General features: G+C 39.8%; 1 protein-coding gene and 1 long non-coding RNA gene across 7 annotated transcripts in view; one reads left to right on the forward strand and one right to left on the reverse strand.

Annotated features, from left to right (window-relative positions):
* Window positions 1-2,221: 2,221 nt before the first annotated feature.
* Window positions 2,222-19,075, reverse strand: part of arhgef3 (Rho guanine nucleotide exchange factor (GEF) 3) — a 33,366-nt gene continuing 16,512 nt past the window's right edge. For 4 of the 5 annotated variants that reach the window (XM_086292949.1, XM_086292948.1, XM_086292947.1 and 1 more), the window contains 9 exons: window positions 11,114-11,221; window positions 10,289-10,525; window positions 9,553-9,615; window positions 9,367-9,463; window positions 8,371-8,447; window positions 8,022-8,279; window positions 7,538-7,708; window positions 6,735-6,924; window positions 2,222-5,773 (listed from right to left, as the gene is read on the reverse strand). In XM_086292949.1, the coding sequence (XP_086149075.1) occupies window positions 5,103-5,773; window positions 6,735-6,924; window positions 7,538-7,708; window positions 8,022-8,279; window positions 8,371-8,447; window positions 9,367-9,463; window positions 9,553-9,615; window positions 10,289-10,525; window positions 11,114-11,221 (1,872 nt within the window). In that variant the 3' untranslated portion in view covers window positions 2,222-5,102. Of the gene's footprint in view, window positions 5,774-6,734; window positions 6,925-7,537; window positions 7,709-8,021; window positions 8,280-8,370; window positions 8,448-9,366; window positions 9,464-9,552; window positions 9,616-10,288; window positions 10,526-11,113; window positions 11,222-15,728; window positions 16,533-19,075 lie in introns of those variants that run through there. The other variant, XM_086292951.1, reaches the window with a different exon arrangement.
* On the forward strand, window positions 8,730-11,852 carry LOC147330959 (uncharacterized). 2 transcript variants are annotated; one of them, XR_015129131.1, is made up of 4 exons: window positions 8,730-9,058; window positions 9,377-9,490; window positions 10,319-10,520; window positions 11,120-11,852. It is a non-coding gene; the product is annotated as an uncharacterized LOC147330959 (long non-coding RNA). The 2 variants fall into 2 exon arrangements; XR_015129130.1 differs by having other exon boundaries at window positions 8,731-9,058; window positions 9,377-9,511.

Raw genomic sequence — 19,075 nt, forward strand, 5'->3', positions numbered from 1 at the left:
AAGTCTGTGTCTCTGAGTTAATTTGTGTTTCTTCTACAGCTCCGGACTGCAAAAAATGCGCGTGCTCTCTGTGAGCTCGTTCCCGGCTCGTAACCAGCGCGTTCTGCCGTCAAGAGCGATCATTGGTTAAATGTGATCATGTGACTGATGCAAGCCAGATCCTTTTATTCAGTAAAACTGTGATTAATAGTATACATTATTGTTGAGGGGCACAGACAAGACTCCGCACGCCCACACAAAAAATATATATATATTTTTTGAAAAGTTGCCTCAACAAAAGGGCACTTTGGGCACCCATCAGGAAAGGGGGGGTGCTCAAGCCCCTCCAGCCCCCCCCCCCCTGCACGTGCCTGGTGCAGGTAGATAATGCCTTGACCGCCTTCATTCACAATGTCCAATCGTCCAGCAGTGAGATCCCGCCTGCACACAATGTACCCTTTATTCCTGCACATCCTGCTTGTTCATGCTTTGATATGGACAGACTGTCAAATACTCCAGCCATCGAGGCAGCTCTGCAGCAGGGGGGCGACCATAAACGGCACTACTGTTTCTGGTTTGGCTGGTTCAAGTAATACAAACAGACACATCAAATGTAGTTTAGCACATGGTGTCTCTTGCTTTCTAAAGATGCAGTTTCTGTATTTTCCAGTTGGAAATAAATGGATATTTATAATAAACGTATTTTATAGTGAAAAAGAACTGAGAGGAAAAACGTGAGATTCGTTTTGAAATATTTCCAATGCGTCATTGTTATTTGAGCAGTCAGTTTATCTGTACATGATCTGATTATTTCATACTGAGAATATTTCTTTACAGCAAGTGAACGAAAATGATGTCATGCTATTCTGAGGTTGTAATGAGCACTGCACGGTTAACATTAATTCGCAGTAGTGGACTAAGCTGGAGTGTCTTAATGCGTGCTCTGTAAGGAAATCACACAATGTTCTAACATCTGTGAGAGAAATATTTCCCGTCTAAGTGACTTTTTCAGTCTCAGCTGACTGTAGCTTTCCTATACCTTTGAAAAGAATTTTTGCATAATGGCCATTGACTAACAATAGGCTATGAGCTCAGTTTCATGATCGTTAATATGCAAATTTACATGACTATGGATCAATGTCCATGAGCAGTCATTCACAGAAAGCCGGGGAATGGCTGCAATTACAGCATTGTGGTGGAAGATGTACAAATCCCCCTCACTGGTTCAGAGATGGGTTTTTACTTTTTACATCGATGGCTTTCTTTACTCCGGTGGTCCTCTCTGTCCAGGATGTGTACATTCTCATCACTGAAAGGGTGGTCAGTGGACTGTAGGTGTAAATAGACTGTGGAGCCTTGACCTGATGAGGAACTTGTTTGGGTTCCTTGATGTACACTGCTCAAAAACATGACAGGAACACTTTTTATTCATAGTATAGTGACAAGTCAATATAACTTCTTGGACATTGATCTGATAATTTAAGTAGCAGAGGGGTTGTTCATCAGTTTCAGCTGCTTTGGTGTTAATGAAATTACCTATTGGTAATTTCATTAACACCAATAGAAGTTTAACACCAATAGAAGCCAGGTTTCACAATGAACACACCCGAAACTCTGGCTGATTGGGACCCACGCCCAGTTTCCCACCTTGGCTCAGGCGATTAGAGGATCATCAGGGGGTCCTTTTGTCCCTCTGTGGGGGGTCACTCCCACTAGGTTTATATCTGGGACTCTCCACCATTTGACCTTAGAACTGAAGAAGCTTCTCGGATGAGAGGTGAAATGTCTTCAAGCAACTTAAAGAAGTCCAGACACTTTTCTTTGCAAGCTCCTTTGACTACGATGACCTGGATGACTGAGAACCTTCACAGACACCAATAGAAGTGCAACAATGAGACAACCCCCAAAACAGGAATGGTTTTACAGGTGGAGGTCACTTGTATTTTGACTGCCGTTAGGTATTAAGATGAAATGCACCAGCGTGTGCAGTGGTTCCTGTTGGTGCACAACAATGCCATGAAAATGACATCCGTCGTGATCTGTCTTTTTTTTGTTGTTGTTTGACTTAGCCCTGGTTTGGAAGATTTGAAGGCAATCAGAATAGCTTGTTGTAACTGTAGCTTTTGTGCATTTGAGTGATTGCATTTCTGTGTGTGCAAGGCGATAGGAATTTTTTTTAAACTAACAGTAACCATTCATCCAATGAAAGGCTTTCTATTAAAACAATTTATTAATGCTTTGTTCCAGACAATAATACTTCAACTTATAATCACCTTGTTCGTTTTTGCACAATAGTTAGTGTTCTCTGAGCAGAGATGTCCAAATCTCCTCTTATAAGGACTTTGCAAAAGTTTTGAGCCACCTCTCATTTCTTTACATTGTGCTCCCAATAAGTGAAAAATTAGTCTTTTTGGAAAATTGCTGCTATTTCACTAATTTTCAGTCCAGTCCTTGTACCTGAACATTTTCAGAAGAATGTTTTTCTCTGTTTATTTAACCACTTCGCATTGACCTATGAAACATTCAAGCACTAAAAATGCATCTAACTCAATGGATGTAGCAGTGTTGTCTACATATAACAAGTAAGCAGAAATACACCATTTGGTCCCATTTCTTTTGGTTTAATCTACAAAAATATGAGAATGGAGCAAAAAGCAGCCAACATCCAAAGAAGAGCTTTGAATTTCATTCAATAGGAATGGAAAACTATTCCCAAAGACTGCATAAAGAAATTATTAGAAAACTTGCCTAAGAAAAGGTGTTCATACCAAATACTGACTTTCCAGGGTTTTGTTTTTTTTTTTGCCCTATAAACACTATTTCCATGTACTCTTCTACATGTTTGAATAAAGTGCTGCACCTATTTCCCGTTTCCCTAGCAAGATATATAGAAAAATGAAGGGGTGGTTCAAAGCTTTTACACAGTAGTGTAATTCATTAAAAAAAAATGGCAGCCTTAATTAAGTGTAAATGTCATTATTAGCATCTTCAGCCTTGCTAACATTGATGACAGGAATCATTCTGTGTGTAATATGTAAGCACGAATATAACAAACAGTAGCGCTTGTTTTTTCCCCCCCTTTATTCATATTACACAAATACTTCATGTACATTCTTTATATACATACAGTACATGTACAACAGGCTCCTTCTTTAATGCAGAGTTGAACACAGAGCATTTCACTTAGCAGCAGCTTCAGCTGCTGCAGGCTACTTCAGTTTAACAAAATATTGTTGGGATACATGATAAAAACTGTAAATCTACAGAACACAGAAGATAAATAAAGTCTGCTATTAAAAGGGAATGTACAGCTGAGTTCTCTCCAGTGTTTTCAGACATGCTTTAAAAAGTTTTTGAAACATAGCAGCAGAGGAGGAAGCGATCCCACATCTGACAAGAAAACTAAAACAGGAGATGAAAACCAAGTGACGTCCGCCAGAGCTGAAAAATGAAGCCAATGTACAAATGCCAATAACTGCAGTTCCTCTCATGGCCGCTTGGGGCTAGCTCCAAAAGGAAATCAATCCCCATAGTCTCCCCATGCAAAGATGCCCAACAACCACATATTTACAGCCTGGTACAATTAATGTTTTGGCTTCATTGAATAGTTTCTTTCCCTCCATAACAACTGAACGGGGGGGGGGGGGGGGGGGGGCTTTTGGGCTCAAAGTAGGGGATTTGTTGCTTTGCTTTTAAAGGAATTATCTAAGAATACTGTAATTTCCTGTTTGGTACAAACCATCCAACACATCTCTTCTTTAGTTTTGGAGACTGAAATTATGGCTTTCTGCAGACTTATTTTTCCAACCAGAAGAGTCCACGTTTTACATACAGTCTGTGTCTCCACCAATCTATACAACAGAATTGGTATGTAAAATATACCAATGAGCAAAAATGTGTTTTCACATTTCCCAGTTTTCTGTTTTCCACTACTGCTCACCTCACAGGACCAGTGAGGTGAGCAGTAGCCTATCCAGGAGAAGCCTGTCCAGGAGAAGCCTGTCCAGGAGCAACCCCCATACTTCTGTGTTCATAACCCCAAACATAAGAGTAACCAAATAACTGATGATTTCTACAGTAAATGGAGACATACGTTTTGTTATCATTCGGTGAAAGTAGTGTTCTCAGCCTGGTCACCACTATAAAGACTGTTGAGCTCTGCTGCTGGTAAGGGGTGGTTGGAACAGGATTTATTTCTTCAAAGGCGGGTCCAGTACAAAATGTGAGTTAATGTTAGCTATGATGGAGCCAGGGGGGAGCTGGAAAGGAAACCTGTGAGGGAGGGCCTTTGAGCAGTCTTTCAGCAGTGTGTGCCTGGTGAGCAACTTCCACAGGGTGTGGTATCCAGTCCTCTTAACAACATCCATGGCTAACTGCAGTTAGAACACAGCAGATAGCAGCACGGGAGACGATTACTTCCAATCCTCAGTCTTATGACCAACCTTTGCACACACCATTTAGCAACTGCTAACATCATTTCCTCTATTTCACTTTTTCAATTCTCCTTAAACAGTCAAAACTCTAAATTCACCAAGGTTTTTATAGGGACTTTTATTTTTGCATCCGTTGGTCAACCAGAGTGGGTGCAGCAGTGAGACTGTCCTGGGAGTATTTAACCTAAGGGAGAGGAGTGTCTCACTGCCTGCCTAACAATGTTTTTACATTGCTAGGGAGTGACTGTTTACTCCGATGTGGAGAATAAGTGTGTATCCTCCTGACTCATCTCCTTGAGATATACTTATTTCTAAATGTGTAATGTTTGCTGTCATCTTATCTCTGTTCTCATCAGATACAGTGGTCAGTTGTCTTCTTTATTTAATGTTTTTGATCTAATGTTGTTTGAATTTGGCCTTTTCTGAGTCTTTATTTCACCTGGAGCACATTTTTGTTACTTCACCATATCTCCTGGACTTAACATCTTACATACATATCACAGTATAAGCATTTACCACCTTCAGCTTAATTCTGAGCAGTATGTCTGTGAGCAGTGAGCACCGGTTGGTCTCGTGACTTCTCCCAAGAAGTTTGTTCATATACGTTTCATTTGGCTTTTTGTTAGTTACATCATTACTAAATACCAAAGTTGGTTGAGTTTAGTTCCAGTCCTGATTCATGCTGTCCTATCAGCACCTGTGGCACTGCAGTGAGTCCATCTCGCCAGTGTCCATACCATCCTCTCTTTCTTCTGCAGCACTGCTCCACTCCTCCATCACTTCATCCTCCACTTGTTTGGGAATTGAAGAGGAGAGGAGGGAAATGGAAACTGCATCTTCACATCTGGTGAGAGTCTGTCCCGCTTCATCCACCTTAAAGTCTACAGTGGCTCCTGGTTCAGCTCCCATCTCCACACCAACACCCCGATTTCCCTCCATCTCCACACCTGTCTTTGCTTCACTGATCACAAGCTGTAGTGCTCCGTCCATCTCTGACTTACCATGCAAACCCAAATCTGCCTCCATCTCCTTCCCCGTCATTGTCTCTTGAGTTAAACCCAGCCCATCTCCATCCCTCAGTCCAAGCTCTTGCTGTCCATGCAGACCTGCCTCTCCCTCCAAGCCCTGTCCTTTCACACCCCACAGCCCCACTGTTTCAACAGGTGGCCCTGGTTGTTCATTGACCCCCGTCTCTGGACAATGTCCCGTCTGTGGCAGCTGGTCTCCAGTCAGTGCTGCAGCTTCTTTGGCTTGTCTAATGCAGTTGATCCACTGTTGTTTGTTGAAGGCGTCACTAGCCTGAAAGCAGTGGCTCTGCAGTTGGCCTCCAGTACGGTATGAAACCCGGAAGAAGTTCTTTGCTGTGTGGAGGAGAAAATGAGGAAGAAGAAACAGGAGACAGAGGTGGTGAACATAAGCTGGAATTTGATAAAAATCCTATAATAAACAGAATAAACTGATATGTAAACATTGTTGCCAAATTATTATCAGAAATAAAAACAAAAACAAACAAATGACCAATAAAGGTGTATATTTACTAAAGCAAAAGTGAGCTGTGCACAAGTTTTATAGCACAGCACAAAGTCTCTTAGTTTTCCTTGATATACCATTTCACTAGATCACAACCTGAACATTATGGTTTGATGGTACATCAATACATCTATCATTTTTATTGTCACTACTAAGTTCAGAACCCTAACAATAACTTTAAACCTAAAAAATGGATTTAACCCTTAAAACAGCCCTTTAAAGGCAGGCGAAATGATAACGCAGGTCATAAAATCCAACATAATACAAACTTTAATCCCTCTGATTTCATACACCCACTGATTATCACATGGACAGCTCTACCAGCATGTTTTAATATAATTTAATGCATTTTTCTGTCTCTGGAGTCATTTGACAAATGACACACCTCTTATCAAAATTGTAACTTCACGATTGTTTTCATGTGGCACATTCAGGGACACCCATAAAGTGTAGCTACCTTCCCAGAATGGGCAGTTTAAAAAAATCCTGGAATCACTCATGTAAATTTTGTGCTACAACAGGTTCCTCTGGTTTCAGTCACAGACACTAGACATTCAATCTTTTGGCTACACGGACGTCCACTGCGTTCAGGACAAGATCATTGAGGTCCAACATTAAATACTAGCTTACAATCAGCATACTAGTTCATGTGGTGAGTGCAGAATATGACACATTTAGTTTCTACCACGCAGAACTACAAAAACACTTTTGTAACCTTAACTTTGGTCACAAAGACATCCTCAGCATGCAGCACACCTGACACTGATTTAAATAGCTGTGTCCAGTACTGACTTCGTTCATTGTTGCTGAAGGCCCCTCTGATGGATCCGCCCACTCTTATCTCGCCATCTGATAGGTCTTCCAGGTCCAGCTGACGAATGGGGATTGGCTGGCGGCAGAGCTGATAGCCGACTGGCTGGTCGTTTGACGACATGGATCTGGTGATGACCAGGACGTCCTGGAAAAGGAACACGTGGAGCTTCTAGAAAGAGAGAATCAGACAGAGTACAGGTTTTAATTTCTTCCTCTAGAGATACCAATAAAATATATGGATGATATTTATGAGTGATTTTGGTCATAAAATGGTAATGTTATGAAAGTATTAGAAGCATTTCTGTGTAGCATTAAAATCAACCAAATTAAGGAATCACCTTTAAAAAGCTCACGTATGTCATGAAAATTCATATAATGCATATCACTGATTTCAAGAGTGAGTTGAAAATAAACATGTTTTATTGATTGGATTTAATCAGTGTTGTTGTAAATATTTTAGCCATGGCAACAATCCTCTCTATGACATCATAAATACCCAAGACTAAAAAACCCATGTGAAACTATGTTACGCCCCTCTGAACCCCCTGCTGTATACCTTGCAGTGGGACTACAATAGGCTTCAGGCATTTCTTCAGCAACACCTCATCAGGTGCAATTAAACAGCAGAGCAGCCTGAAGCCTGAGCTTCCCATTCATAAGGATTACTTTTACATACAACGATTTAAATATCTAAAACTTTGAGGTCCATTTTGACCTTTGGATATATTAAAGAATGGATAAATGGGGAAGGGAGGACGATAAAGTTGTAGAATTGTACTGACGAGTCCTCTGTTGTTCTTCAGCTCTCCATGGCAACTGAGGGTCTTTGAGCGGTCGATGAGTTCGTCCCTTTGTCCGTCCTCTGTGTACACCAGACGATCCTTGTAATATTGACACTCCGACTCTCCTGTCTGCCTGTTGATGTCCGCTACCACGCTTTGAACCATCAGCATCTGTGGGACAGACACACAAACACACTGTTATCTCATCTGACATTTGTGGTCAGCTGAGTTGATGGATGGTTGGACAGTCATGGACTTCTACAGCTCTCAATCTTCTGCCCACACTGAAGAGGCAGCCAGGATTTTCTCTGTCTGCATCTTTGTCTATTGCCTTACTGTCCCTCGACTGTCTTTGGGATGAAGGTGCGTCTTGAGACATGTCTGCACTAAGCAAGTTTATGTAACAGTCATGAGTATTAGTCTTTTTAAAGGCTTTATCTGGTGACCCAAACTGATGAAGTATTGCAATCTTAGTTTTCCTCACCGCTTCGTCCAGGTGCTGTCGATCTGGGTGGTCGTTGGCTGTGTGCTTGAGGATCTCTCTGAGCAGCAGTGGGTATTTCACCAGCCGGCTGCGGGGGATGTCCAGGAAGTTCCATAGGTCCAGCTTCCTGCTAAAAGGTGACTGGAGACAACGCTGCAAGAAGTCCTGGACTCGCCGATCTTGCTTCTTCTGGTCCAACAAAGCCTTGGCTTTGACCTGGTTACTGCAGTACGGCGTGTAGGCAGAGAGGCAGGGCAGCTAGAGCGATACAAAGACAAACACTCTGATAAATACTTGGTGAAGAGCTAATATCTGGATTCTGCTGTCTGTTGATTAGAAAAACGCTCACCCAGTCAGTTAAAATATGTCCTACATGATCTGTGGACCCGTCAGGTTTTCTGGCATCTCGGAGGCGACTCAGCAAATCTGAGGTAAGACAGAAAAGTTAAAATTTATAAAAAGAGACGTCAGAGTGAGAATAATGGATGCTTTAAGGGCATCAAGTAATACAGAGAAAGGAAAACTCCACAAAATGAAATTTACACCTAAACTCTAATATTTTATACAATAGAAGTGCAAATATGTGTCATGGTTCTGGGTCATTTTGACACAGCTCTTTGAGTTATGTTTTGGTTTGTATTAAGGGTTATATTCTTTCAGTCTGTCTCAAGTCCGCGTCTTTGTAAATTATTTCTTTTTTCCTATTTTATTTTGATAGTCCCCATCCTATGTCAGTGTATTCACTTTTACTTCCCCCTGTCTCGTTAGCCTTAATTTCTCCCAGCTGTGCCTTTCTCCTGTTTTCCATTTCCTGATTACTCCACTGTGTATTTAAGCCCTGTAAGCTGTTTGTTTTGTCTCAAGCGCCTGATACATGTCAGTCCTTAGTTTCGCCGTTCAGAGTTTTGGTGACTTTAATTTATTAAGAGTTTTTTCTAGCAATAAAGCTGCGTTTTGAGTTCCAGTCCCGTCTTTGAGAGTCCTGCATTTTGGGTCCTTTTTACTGCCTGCCTGCACACAGCCTAACATGATAATATGTAAGTGTATATAAAAATGTATAAAAATATCGACCAAAAAAAAAGAAAAAAAAAGAAAAAAAAAAAAGAACTAATTGTTTTACTTTAACTGCCATGACTCCTCCACCTGAATGCTAATGAGGCTCGGTTTAATTTTAGTTAAGAAAGCAATGAATTATCAAACATCCATTACAGATTGTTTTTATACAAAGAGCATTAAGGTTGTTACATATGTCATTCATCTGTATGTCTACATAAAGATCATGCAAATGACTAAAGATTCCTGTGAAAAGATGCTGTAAATGGTGGTAATTAAAATATTTTCCTACCTTCATGCAGAGGTATAAGTGATTCCAGAGTACCAAAGATCTGGTTCAGTTCTTGCTCGGTCATGATGGATAGCTTGAGCATTGGGTCGTGGTAGGCCTACAGCACACGCATAAAGAAACACAGGTGACTATACTGACACTGAAGGCAAGTTCTTCATTGAAATATAAATAAACAAGTTACTTCACCTTCTTGGCCAACTTCAGATCCTCCACCAAATCCTGCTCGCCCTGAGCCAGCTCAAATATAGCCTGCAAAGGAAGAACAATTACTTTGAGAACTCAATGCTACAGATTGACGTTAGTGTTAGTTTGGTTCAGTGGCTGAAAAATGAACATGCAGTATCTGGAGTGGCCACTTGAGGCTGACTTACAAAGTGAGTCAGCCCCATTGACTCCCATGTTAAAATGCCCAACTTTACAGCAGAAACAAACATGTTTACAGTGTGGTATATAAACAGCTTTAGAATCTATGGATATTTCCCCCTTTATAACGGCTCTATGGTGAAGTTAGGTATGAGGCCCTTTAACTGGACTGGACTCATTTCTGGTGTTGGTGCCTGTACAGCTGGTCCACGACGCTGTGCTTCATTTTGATGGGGGACGTTCTCTTTTTTTCTTTTTCTACTTTTATCACTAATTAGCAGCTCTCTGTGTCAGGGGGTGATTAAATGTGGAGTCCAAAAACAAATGGGTGGCAACATTGGCTACTTCCATTTTTTTTTATACATACAGTCTATGATTCAGGCCAAAAAGTTAATTCATCATTGTTGTTTGGCAGTGTTTCAAATTTCGTTGTACATGTACAGTGACAAAAAGGAGCTATTCTATTCTACTGATCATTCTTGAGACTATATTCTAGTATTTAAATTAGAATAATGAATTGAAATAAGAAATAAACTGCTAAAAATTCACTGATTTTCACCTCTTGTCGTTTTATCTCTTTGGGGCTCAGAGGTTGTGCCGCTCCCAGTCGGACGTCAAATGTCTCGCTCCACAGCTTGCTGTCCCGACGCTTGGAGGCCGGAGCAGCTGCGGTTGAAACCCTCGGGGCAGTCATGGAGGACGAAGGGTTTGAGAGTGTCGCTGAGATAACACGTGTCTTTGTCGAGGAGGAAGGAGGAGCAGCTCTCTCTGCCTCATTACGAAGACTGATGGTACGCTGCAGAAACAGAAGATGGTTTAAATATATATTAGAACTTATTTCTGTTTGTTAAATTGTACTATTCTGTAGCCTAAAACTTTTGTTGCCATCCCTGATTCTGGAAGTAAAAACTCATCAATCATCAATTTTCCCCATAAATGATATTATTAAATAATATAACTTGACTATAAAACTGTTTTTTGAATTATGACCTCCCTCCACTCCCTCAGCATAGGTGCCAGTATACTGTAATGTCACCTGCTATTGAAGTCAAGCTGAGTGTTTTGGGTGTTGCCATTTTTGTGTTTTGAAATCGGACAGGATCTGGCTGCACATTCATAAGGCGGCGATATCTTCAGAGATTTCTGTGTAACCAGTCGTCTTTTTGCCATTAGAAAGAATGTCGTTTTAAGGCACTTCCACACTCACTTCACTGCTATTTTCTACTCTAAACTGTAGGATTCATAGCTGCCCCTGCACGAGATCTCTGATCTAATTTCATCAAACCTAATACTTAAAATGGGAAGCAGGATAAGAGCCACTCTCATTTCCCATCTTAAATAACCTACTACTAAAAAAACTGAAGACATGTGATTGTTGGTTTACCTGCAGTGTCTGGCCAATCCTCTTCAGCGGCGTTGTCTTGACGGGGGGCAGCAGGCTGGCCAGAGATGCTACCCGGGATACAGGCTTACTGCGCTTGGTGCTGGGCTCCTGGAAGGGGTGAACAGAGCCACATGGTTACATTATCTCACAAAATCAACACACCTGGGATACAAACGACCCAAAGGGTTAACAAGGACACCAATTAATCAACCAAACATCAATACCAGCAGACATTTTTCTTGTTTTATATCAGCCAGTCAGAGGTTTCTGTGTGTGCAAATGTTCTAGTTGATTGTGGGAAAGCCGACTCTGGTTTGTTGACATATTATACAATAGCATGACTCAAAAGTCTTTCCCTCAGTACCAGACTTTATCACACACGCAGTCATGTTTCACTAACTTATGTCACGCACACACTAAACAGGACGGTTGTTATGGTCACTGTGTGAGACTGGATGATCATGGAGACAAGAGGCTGTTGTGGTTTCATGTAAAGCTTAAATTTAACATGGATTTTGCTTTAGCCAATTATTTTTATAACACTGAAATCCCTACAAATTCATGTATTACGTGTAGCAGCTGATCTCAAAGCGAATGTGGACATCCATGTTAGTTCTATATTATTGAGATTACATGTAGATTGTTGTTTGTAAATAAAAAAAAATAAAAACAATTTTTAGTGCAGTGACACTTTGGAGTCAATGGAATAAGTTTTCAAACATATCTTTAAATAAATTTTCATCAAAGAATGACACTAATAGTGCCTGTCATTGATTACTTTGTCTGAATCAATGAATATACAGCTTGCAAAGACGAAGAATATATATTTATTATTCAATTATTTGGTGTTGATAAACAGCCGTTTTTGCTATCTCGTTATATGCAGTGACATAATGAAGATAAAAAGAGTAAAATTATCATTTCATAATGATAAATGAACAAACATGTATGTATTTTCATATGTGAGCAAAGTTAAAAGCGCTGCAGGACTAGGGCTGTTGATATAACGATATATCGGATGACGATATAAAAACGTCTGTTTCATTTTACGCTATTGTTTGTTTCGTGGTGTCGCAAAATAAACGTTTACGGCAATATTTTTTCATCGTTTTGATGGTCACTGTAGTGGCTATATTAATTTCTTAAAGTTCTCTCTTTCTCTTATATTTAATATAACCACACTATAGACGGACAAGCGCCTGTTTTTATGCGTTGTCTTTAGCAACAACAACGTAAACCTTTCACAATAAAGCTCAAGATCCTGTTGAGACTTTTCAAAATAAACCGCATCATGTGAAAGAGTATGCAAAATATTTACGGATAAGAAGCAAAAAAGAGCCGTCAGGTGCTAAAAAATAAACCTTAGATTCAAACGTTAAGTTACAAATTATGTCTAAAAATATATAGTTTCATGCATCGGTTAAAACACTCAACTCCAGGTACATGACTCTCAGCTGGAAACACTTCACGCAAATCGAGCCGCCGGAGATTCACAGAATTTACAGAAGATGTTAAATTTTTGTGATTTATATCGTTATCGGACGATATCAGGATATGAGATTTTGGTCATATCGCACAGCCCTATGCAGGACTACCAAAAACCGCATAACCATCCCTTTATTAGGTTATTGGCTCAGATTTCTGGGGAAGTTCCCATGATTCACTGACCTTTTCTCCTCTACCTTCCTCTTTTGACTCCTTGTGTTTAAATGTTATCATTATCTTTTTCCCCTTTATCCATCTCTTCCCTTTCTCTTCAAAACCCAACTCAACGTCTTTCGAGGTGGTAAAAAATGTAATTAGAATGATTTAAAATAAAATATGATGGGCTGCTTTTCTTGTCATGATGCCTCCAAATATCAACACCACGGGGAGTGAAATTATTTAAAATTCAACTGCATTTGTTCTTTTTCTTGGCTGAAAAAGTACTCCTACAGGTACTTAAATGCATTGGAAAACTGCTGGAGAGGGCTAGATGCTGACAAAAAAACACCAATCCAAATCAGCAATGCAATATCTGTGATACAGGGACACAAAACAAACAACAACCATGTCGAGTCCTTCAATTGTTGGAGAGTTTTTAAGTCTCATTCATCGCAAACAGTGTTTTATATGTTCAGAATAAACTTTACGGTCAAAATGTTTTTGCTCAATTTTAAGTTTTGATGAACATAATGGTTATTTAATGTTTATATTTACTGCAAATTAACTGGAAAAAGACATCTTTATGGCTGCATTTTGTTACAACAAACTACTGAAGGTTGAGTGTAAAGCAGAATCAGCATCACAGCTCGTTTAATAACAATGCACACAGTTAATAATAATAAGCAAAGGTGTCTACATAGGGATGTCACCCCAGCATTCATACTTTATGCTTAATGTTTTAAGTGTGGAAAATATCAGATTTAAGGTATTTCAACATGTTAAATCTCCCAAAAATATTTTTCTATGGCACATGCATTGAGATGCAACCGCTCCATTTTCAGTTTTTATCAGAAGCAGCAGCTTGACCCAAGCTGGATCTCGAAAATAAGATTTAATATGTTGCAAGTGGTAGCTGATTGTTTAATTAAAAATTCATTTAAGCTTAAAAAGGCTTGTTAAAGACTAGGTACTTTTTCACTTGGTTATTTGTAGTCGTAGTAGTGAGTGTGATGGATCTGAGGCTGTAAACAGACAGACTCAAAGCCCTGATTAGGACGGCATCTTGTAAACAATAGGGACACCTGGTGTGCACCTGGAGTTTCTGCAGTGGAAAGGGTACATCTCTTAGTGTGAAACTGCCTCTGGGTTATCTGCACTGAATGGAGACTTACAGTAAATCAGCGTGTTTGTGTGTCTGTGTGTGTGCAGCTCTGCCCGGCAGCTCACTGTCAGCTGACCTACTGGAACACAGGAACCATCAGCTCTCACAGTCAGGAACCAGCTGCCTAAAAATAAATCAACCTCTGAGATAATTTTCTTTTTTCCTTCACCTTTCGATTTAAGTTCGCCCCCCAAATCTGGAAATAGAATTTCCACAGTTTTCAACAACTTCTCAAAAAATGATGAGTCAGTGATGAGTCTCTAAAATACTCATGAATCACATGGAAATAAAGTCAGTGTCATTTCCTGGTGAAAGTTATGAGCTTAGATGCATTGCAGCTGTTTCGTGTGGTTTTTTTTGGTTTGTTTGTTTTGTTACAGATTTCAGGTTCAGTTTGGATCATAAACTATCTGCTTATTTGCTTCATGCTCAAGAACTTTCCATTGGACAAACTGTAATGGGTTTTCTGTGGATGATGGTGCTTCAGCTGATTCGAACTGACAGCAATCAATTCAACACAGCTCGTCAGCAGCTGGCTGGTTATTTAATTACAGCAAGTTCACAGCAGGTTGACTCTGGTCTGCAGTTTGAGTCATTGAACTGCAACGTTTGTTCAGTCGTTTGATATAAAGTTCATTGTAAATTAAACAACTGAACAAACGTTGCAGTTCAGGGATTCAAACTGCATTTTTATAGGTCTTTAGTGATACCTAGGCATGACCCCAGACTTTCAGGAAATGAAAATTACTATAAAGAACATTTTTGAGGTGTGTTCATCATAGTTTCACTTCTCGTTTCTTGTTCAGTCTTTTTAGTTTAAAGTAAATGACATTAAATGTAACTAGTGCTGGTTTTGATATTAGTTTGTTGAATTAGACCATATTACATCAGATTAGATCACATTTGATTGATTCACATCAGTCGTGTAATAGAGTAAAGTAGGCCCAATCAGATTACATCATATAAAACCAGAATACAAGTTACTAGATCAGATCAGATTCTGTATATTTCTAATTAATCACTGTACAGATAAGTACATATGTGAATATAAACAAAGTGATAAATACATCATATTTAACATATACTGTGTTGATAAGAAAACTGATGTCACCGATTGGTTGGGGGGGGGGGCACTATATGTGAGCATGTCTGGTAATAAATTAGACTGGTTAGTATGAAAGTGAAGGTGTTTCAAAAACACAGACACCTGGTAACTACTGCAAAGTAACACATGAATAAAACACTGTGTTAATGCAATCAACTCCACATCAAGCCCTATTATTTTATCATTATTGTACCATCAGATATTCAATGCACTCAAATAAGCAACAGCTCAAACAAGGTTAAAGCGCCCAGTTCATTGACTTCGGTTAGAAGAGATGAGGCCTAACAGCGAGCTATGGTAACTTAATACCATTAGAAAAACATAAATGGTCTAGTTTAAAAAATTAACCCCCTGTGTAGTGCATGAAGGTGGAAATGACGTACAATGTCTTTTATGCTGGGCTTATTTTCTTTGTTTATTTCTGCTGTAACGTTGGGACTCTAATATGACAGTCTATGGGGATTGACTCAGTTTGAAGTCAGCCTCAAGTGGCCAATAGAGGAACTTCAGTTTTGTCACCAGCTTCATTGCCAAGATTTTTTTCATTTGTGAAAATTACAAATGTTAAATGCTACCAAATCAAGAAAAAATGAATACATTTGACTGATGAAAACACACACAAACAAAAGAATCCAATTTATCTCACAAAATTAACACAACTGAATCCAACCAGGCTGAACAGAAGAGTAAATGTTTCATCTTACCTTAACCTCTTTTCCCATGCTGCTGTTTGCCACTGAGCATCCAGAGTTAAACCGCTGTACCAGCAGGCTGAAGGGTCCCTGCCCCGCCACCATACTGCTCACCCCAAAGCCAAGCACACAATCTGAACTATTCCCAGTACCAAGAGAGCGTCCATAAATATTTTCAGACTGGTAGAAAACGCAGAGAGGAAGGGAGTATGAAAGTCTAATGTCCAGAGAGAGACTGAAAACAGCAGAGGGTCCAGAGTGACACTAAAGAGAGTTTGGTACTGTTTTCTAGTATAGACACAAAGTCCAGGAACAATTCAGCTCGCTGTTCTAGCACTGAAGCGATGACTGATACAAGCTGGTAAACCAGAAAGAAAGTGCTATCAGTGGAGTTCCAAGCACAATTCTGGTGTTGGCACAGGTACAGAAAGAGGATAGTCCCCTTAAAACCCCTGGTAATGGTAGCCGTTCAACTAAAAGCCTAATAGCTGTAAAGTAGCTTCAAAGAGTTGACGTAACAGCTCTAAAAAGGCCTGGTGCCACAAGAGTACTGCCAGAGGCAAAATATCCAGTCAGACTCAGTGCTGGCAGTGTTCATAAAGACAAGTTGGCTTTGACCAGAGCTTTTAAACACACCGCTCCGGGAGGGCTTGAGGTTGAGAGCCGAACCATCAGACCCCAAACAAAAGAGTTCAAAAAGAGGCTGGATTTAGTTCTGTTCCCAGAAAATCATACAGGAAAAGTTTAGTCTGCAGTTTAGACCGTGTAGAGCTCTGAATCGTGTAATCCTCTCAGCGGTAGCTGTTCACTCGTCCGCCTTCGCACTCTCTCAGCAGCTAATGCTCTCTCTCCCTCTCTCTCTGTCACTGGCTCACTTATTCAGTGGCGCTCTCACCCAGTCACTTAAAACTTCCTTCCTTTCTTTATTCTGTACTTTTTCATTTCTCTGCCTGTCCCTTTCCAGTATAATATATATATATATATATATATCTCATAGAGCTCTACTGTGGCCTAGAAATTAAAACAAATTAATAAGCCACATTTGTACACAGTTATTTAAAGAAAAACCCAAACTAATACCCCATTTCCTCCTAAAAAATTAAACTCTAGATATTCGGATATTGAACCAATTGTCTCAGTGCCACAGACACATTGTGTCAAAAGAGCTGGTAGAAGATTTAAAAATATGAAAAGATAATATGAATCCTACAGATAAGACATTTTGTAAATGCACTTAAGGAAATGTATATTGTTTTTCTTGTGTGTATTTAAAATGTGTCATTCCCTGAAAATGTTTTATGCCAGAAAAAGTAAATCTACCTTTAATGTGAAAGAAATGATAATGTAAATTGTATAAGGTTAATATGTATATTATTACTCACATTATCTTTACTCAGTTTATTATTATGTATTTCGATAATCTGGACAAACGTAAATTATGAAATCCCTGACTGGAACTGCTAGTGGTTGTGGGAAGTCCTCATCAGTCAATGCCAGTCCGAAGTATAATTAATAAACAGAGGCCTGCAGCCAAAGCTGTGTCCTGGTTTTAAATTCAATGAGTCAATGTGTTTATTCAGCCCCACTGTGGGGACAAAGAAACACTTTTTTTATTTGTTAAAGCAAGATTTTAAGTATTTTTTTTATTTACTGAATTTTATTTTAAATCAGTAACTCAAATCAATTTGTCCTTCCAACCTTTTTAAATGTGGAGATTTCGCTTTTGCTTTTTCCTTGTTTTTCATCATAAGTCACGGTCAGATCCAGCCTTCCACTAGTTTCTATCCAGTCGGTTTAATGAGTCATACGGGTTCACAGTAAGGTTTTAGTTGTTCCAGAGTCCAAACAGAGGGGACAGGTGAGGCCCGTCCATCCATTCACCACAAGATTACTGTGTTTTACAAATAATATAATTTGCTTTGCCATATTGAAACCACATAATGAGTAATGAGAAGACTTTCAGGGACATCCATCCATCTTTTCTTCTGTCACGTATCCATGTCCAGTCTAAGCACAGACACCCAGACCTTCTCCCGAGCCATCTACTCCAGCTCTTTCAGATGGGTACTGAGCAGAGACATAATCTCTCCAGAGTGTCCTGTGTGGACATGCCTAAAACAACTCACTGAGGATTTATCCTGAAAGAATCCATCTGATTCTCAAACCACCATATCTGGCTCTTTTTAATGTGGAGGAGTAGCAGCTCTACTCTGAGCCCCTCCTAAAACAAAGAGCTAACACCTCCTGTCTCTAAGGCTGAACTCTGTTCAGAGGAAGCTTATTCTTTCTGACGCTTGTGTCTGTGACATTATTCTTTTAGTCTCTACCTACATCTCATCACCATACCATACATGCGGATAGGAATATAGTAAATCATCCAGTAAATCAACAGCTTAACCTTCACAATCAGCTCTTTCGTCACTACAACAGATCAGTGCAGTGTCTTCATCACTGCAGATGAAGACACTGCACTGGGGTCAACACATCGGTCCATCTCCTCCTCTACTCCACTCTCACTTTTATGAAAAAGTTTCTTTTAATTGTACTGCTTCACTTGATGTTACAGAGAGGATCTTCATCAAGCTTTTCCAGTGCTTAACAAAGAGCTGGGACATCCATCGTTTACTAAAGCATGTTAATGAGCTATATATGTTTATACATCAGCTTGGCTGATCTGATTTGGGTACATTAGGACCCTTGTTATAATCACGGACCACGGTACATCGAAGTTCCAAGAAAAGTAGCTTTAAATAAACACAGACGTCCCGTCTCAGCTGAAAGCAACAAGACATCAGAAAAAGATTGCATCATTCACAGAAGTGTTTTCATTGTTTCCTTTAAAAGCTATGACCGGTATCAGAGTCAGAGCATCAGCGTTGGCCTCCAACACCTCACAGTCTGCTAACAGAAGCTGCTCCCTGTGACTAAGCTCTATTGTCTGATATTGGGAGGCTTCGTTCGTAGACGCCTAGGGAGGAACTCAAATCAGCCTCGTTCGATCTGTACTGTGACACAGCGACTGCGTCTTTAAACCTTACAGGGATGTGGTGAAGCATTTACAGATGGGAACACTCTTTTTGAATGGTAAAGATTTGAAAACATCGATCAATTATTAACATCTCCTAAAACTAATAAAAAAACATGAAGAATACAGTAAATGGTACTCCACATATGTGCATATTTCAATCAACGTGCACATTTGGACAAGGAAACATTACAATCTTGTGCAACTTTCTTTCCTGTTTCTGCAGTAGAAACCCATCAGATTTAACCCTCAAGCCTCCAAGATAAGTGACAGACTGGGGAATTTTAACAGTCCTGGTTCTGTTTATCACAAACCTTACAATGTAGTGATTTAA

This window comes from Aulonocara sp. 'chitande type north' Nkhata Bay, linkage group LG5 (assembly GCF_057382095.1).
Source record: "Aulonocara sp. 'chitande type north' Nkhata Bay isolate Kocher_YH1m ecotype deep benthic linkage group LG5, A_spYH_male_GT1.1, whole genome shotgun sequence".
Classification (NCBI taxonomy): domain Eukaryota; kingdom Metazoa; phylum Chordata; class Actinopteri; order Cichliformes; family Cichlidae; genus Aulonocara; species Aulonocara sp. 'chitande type north' Nkhata Bay.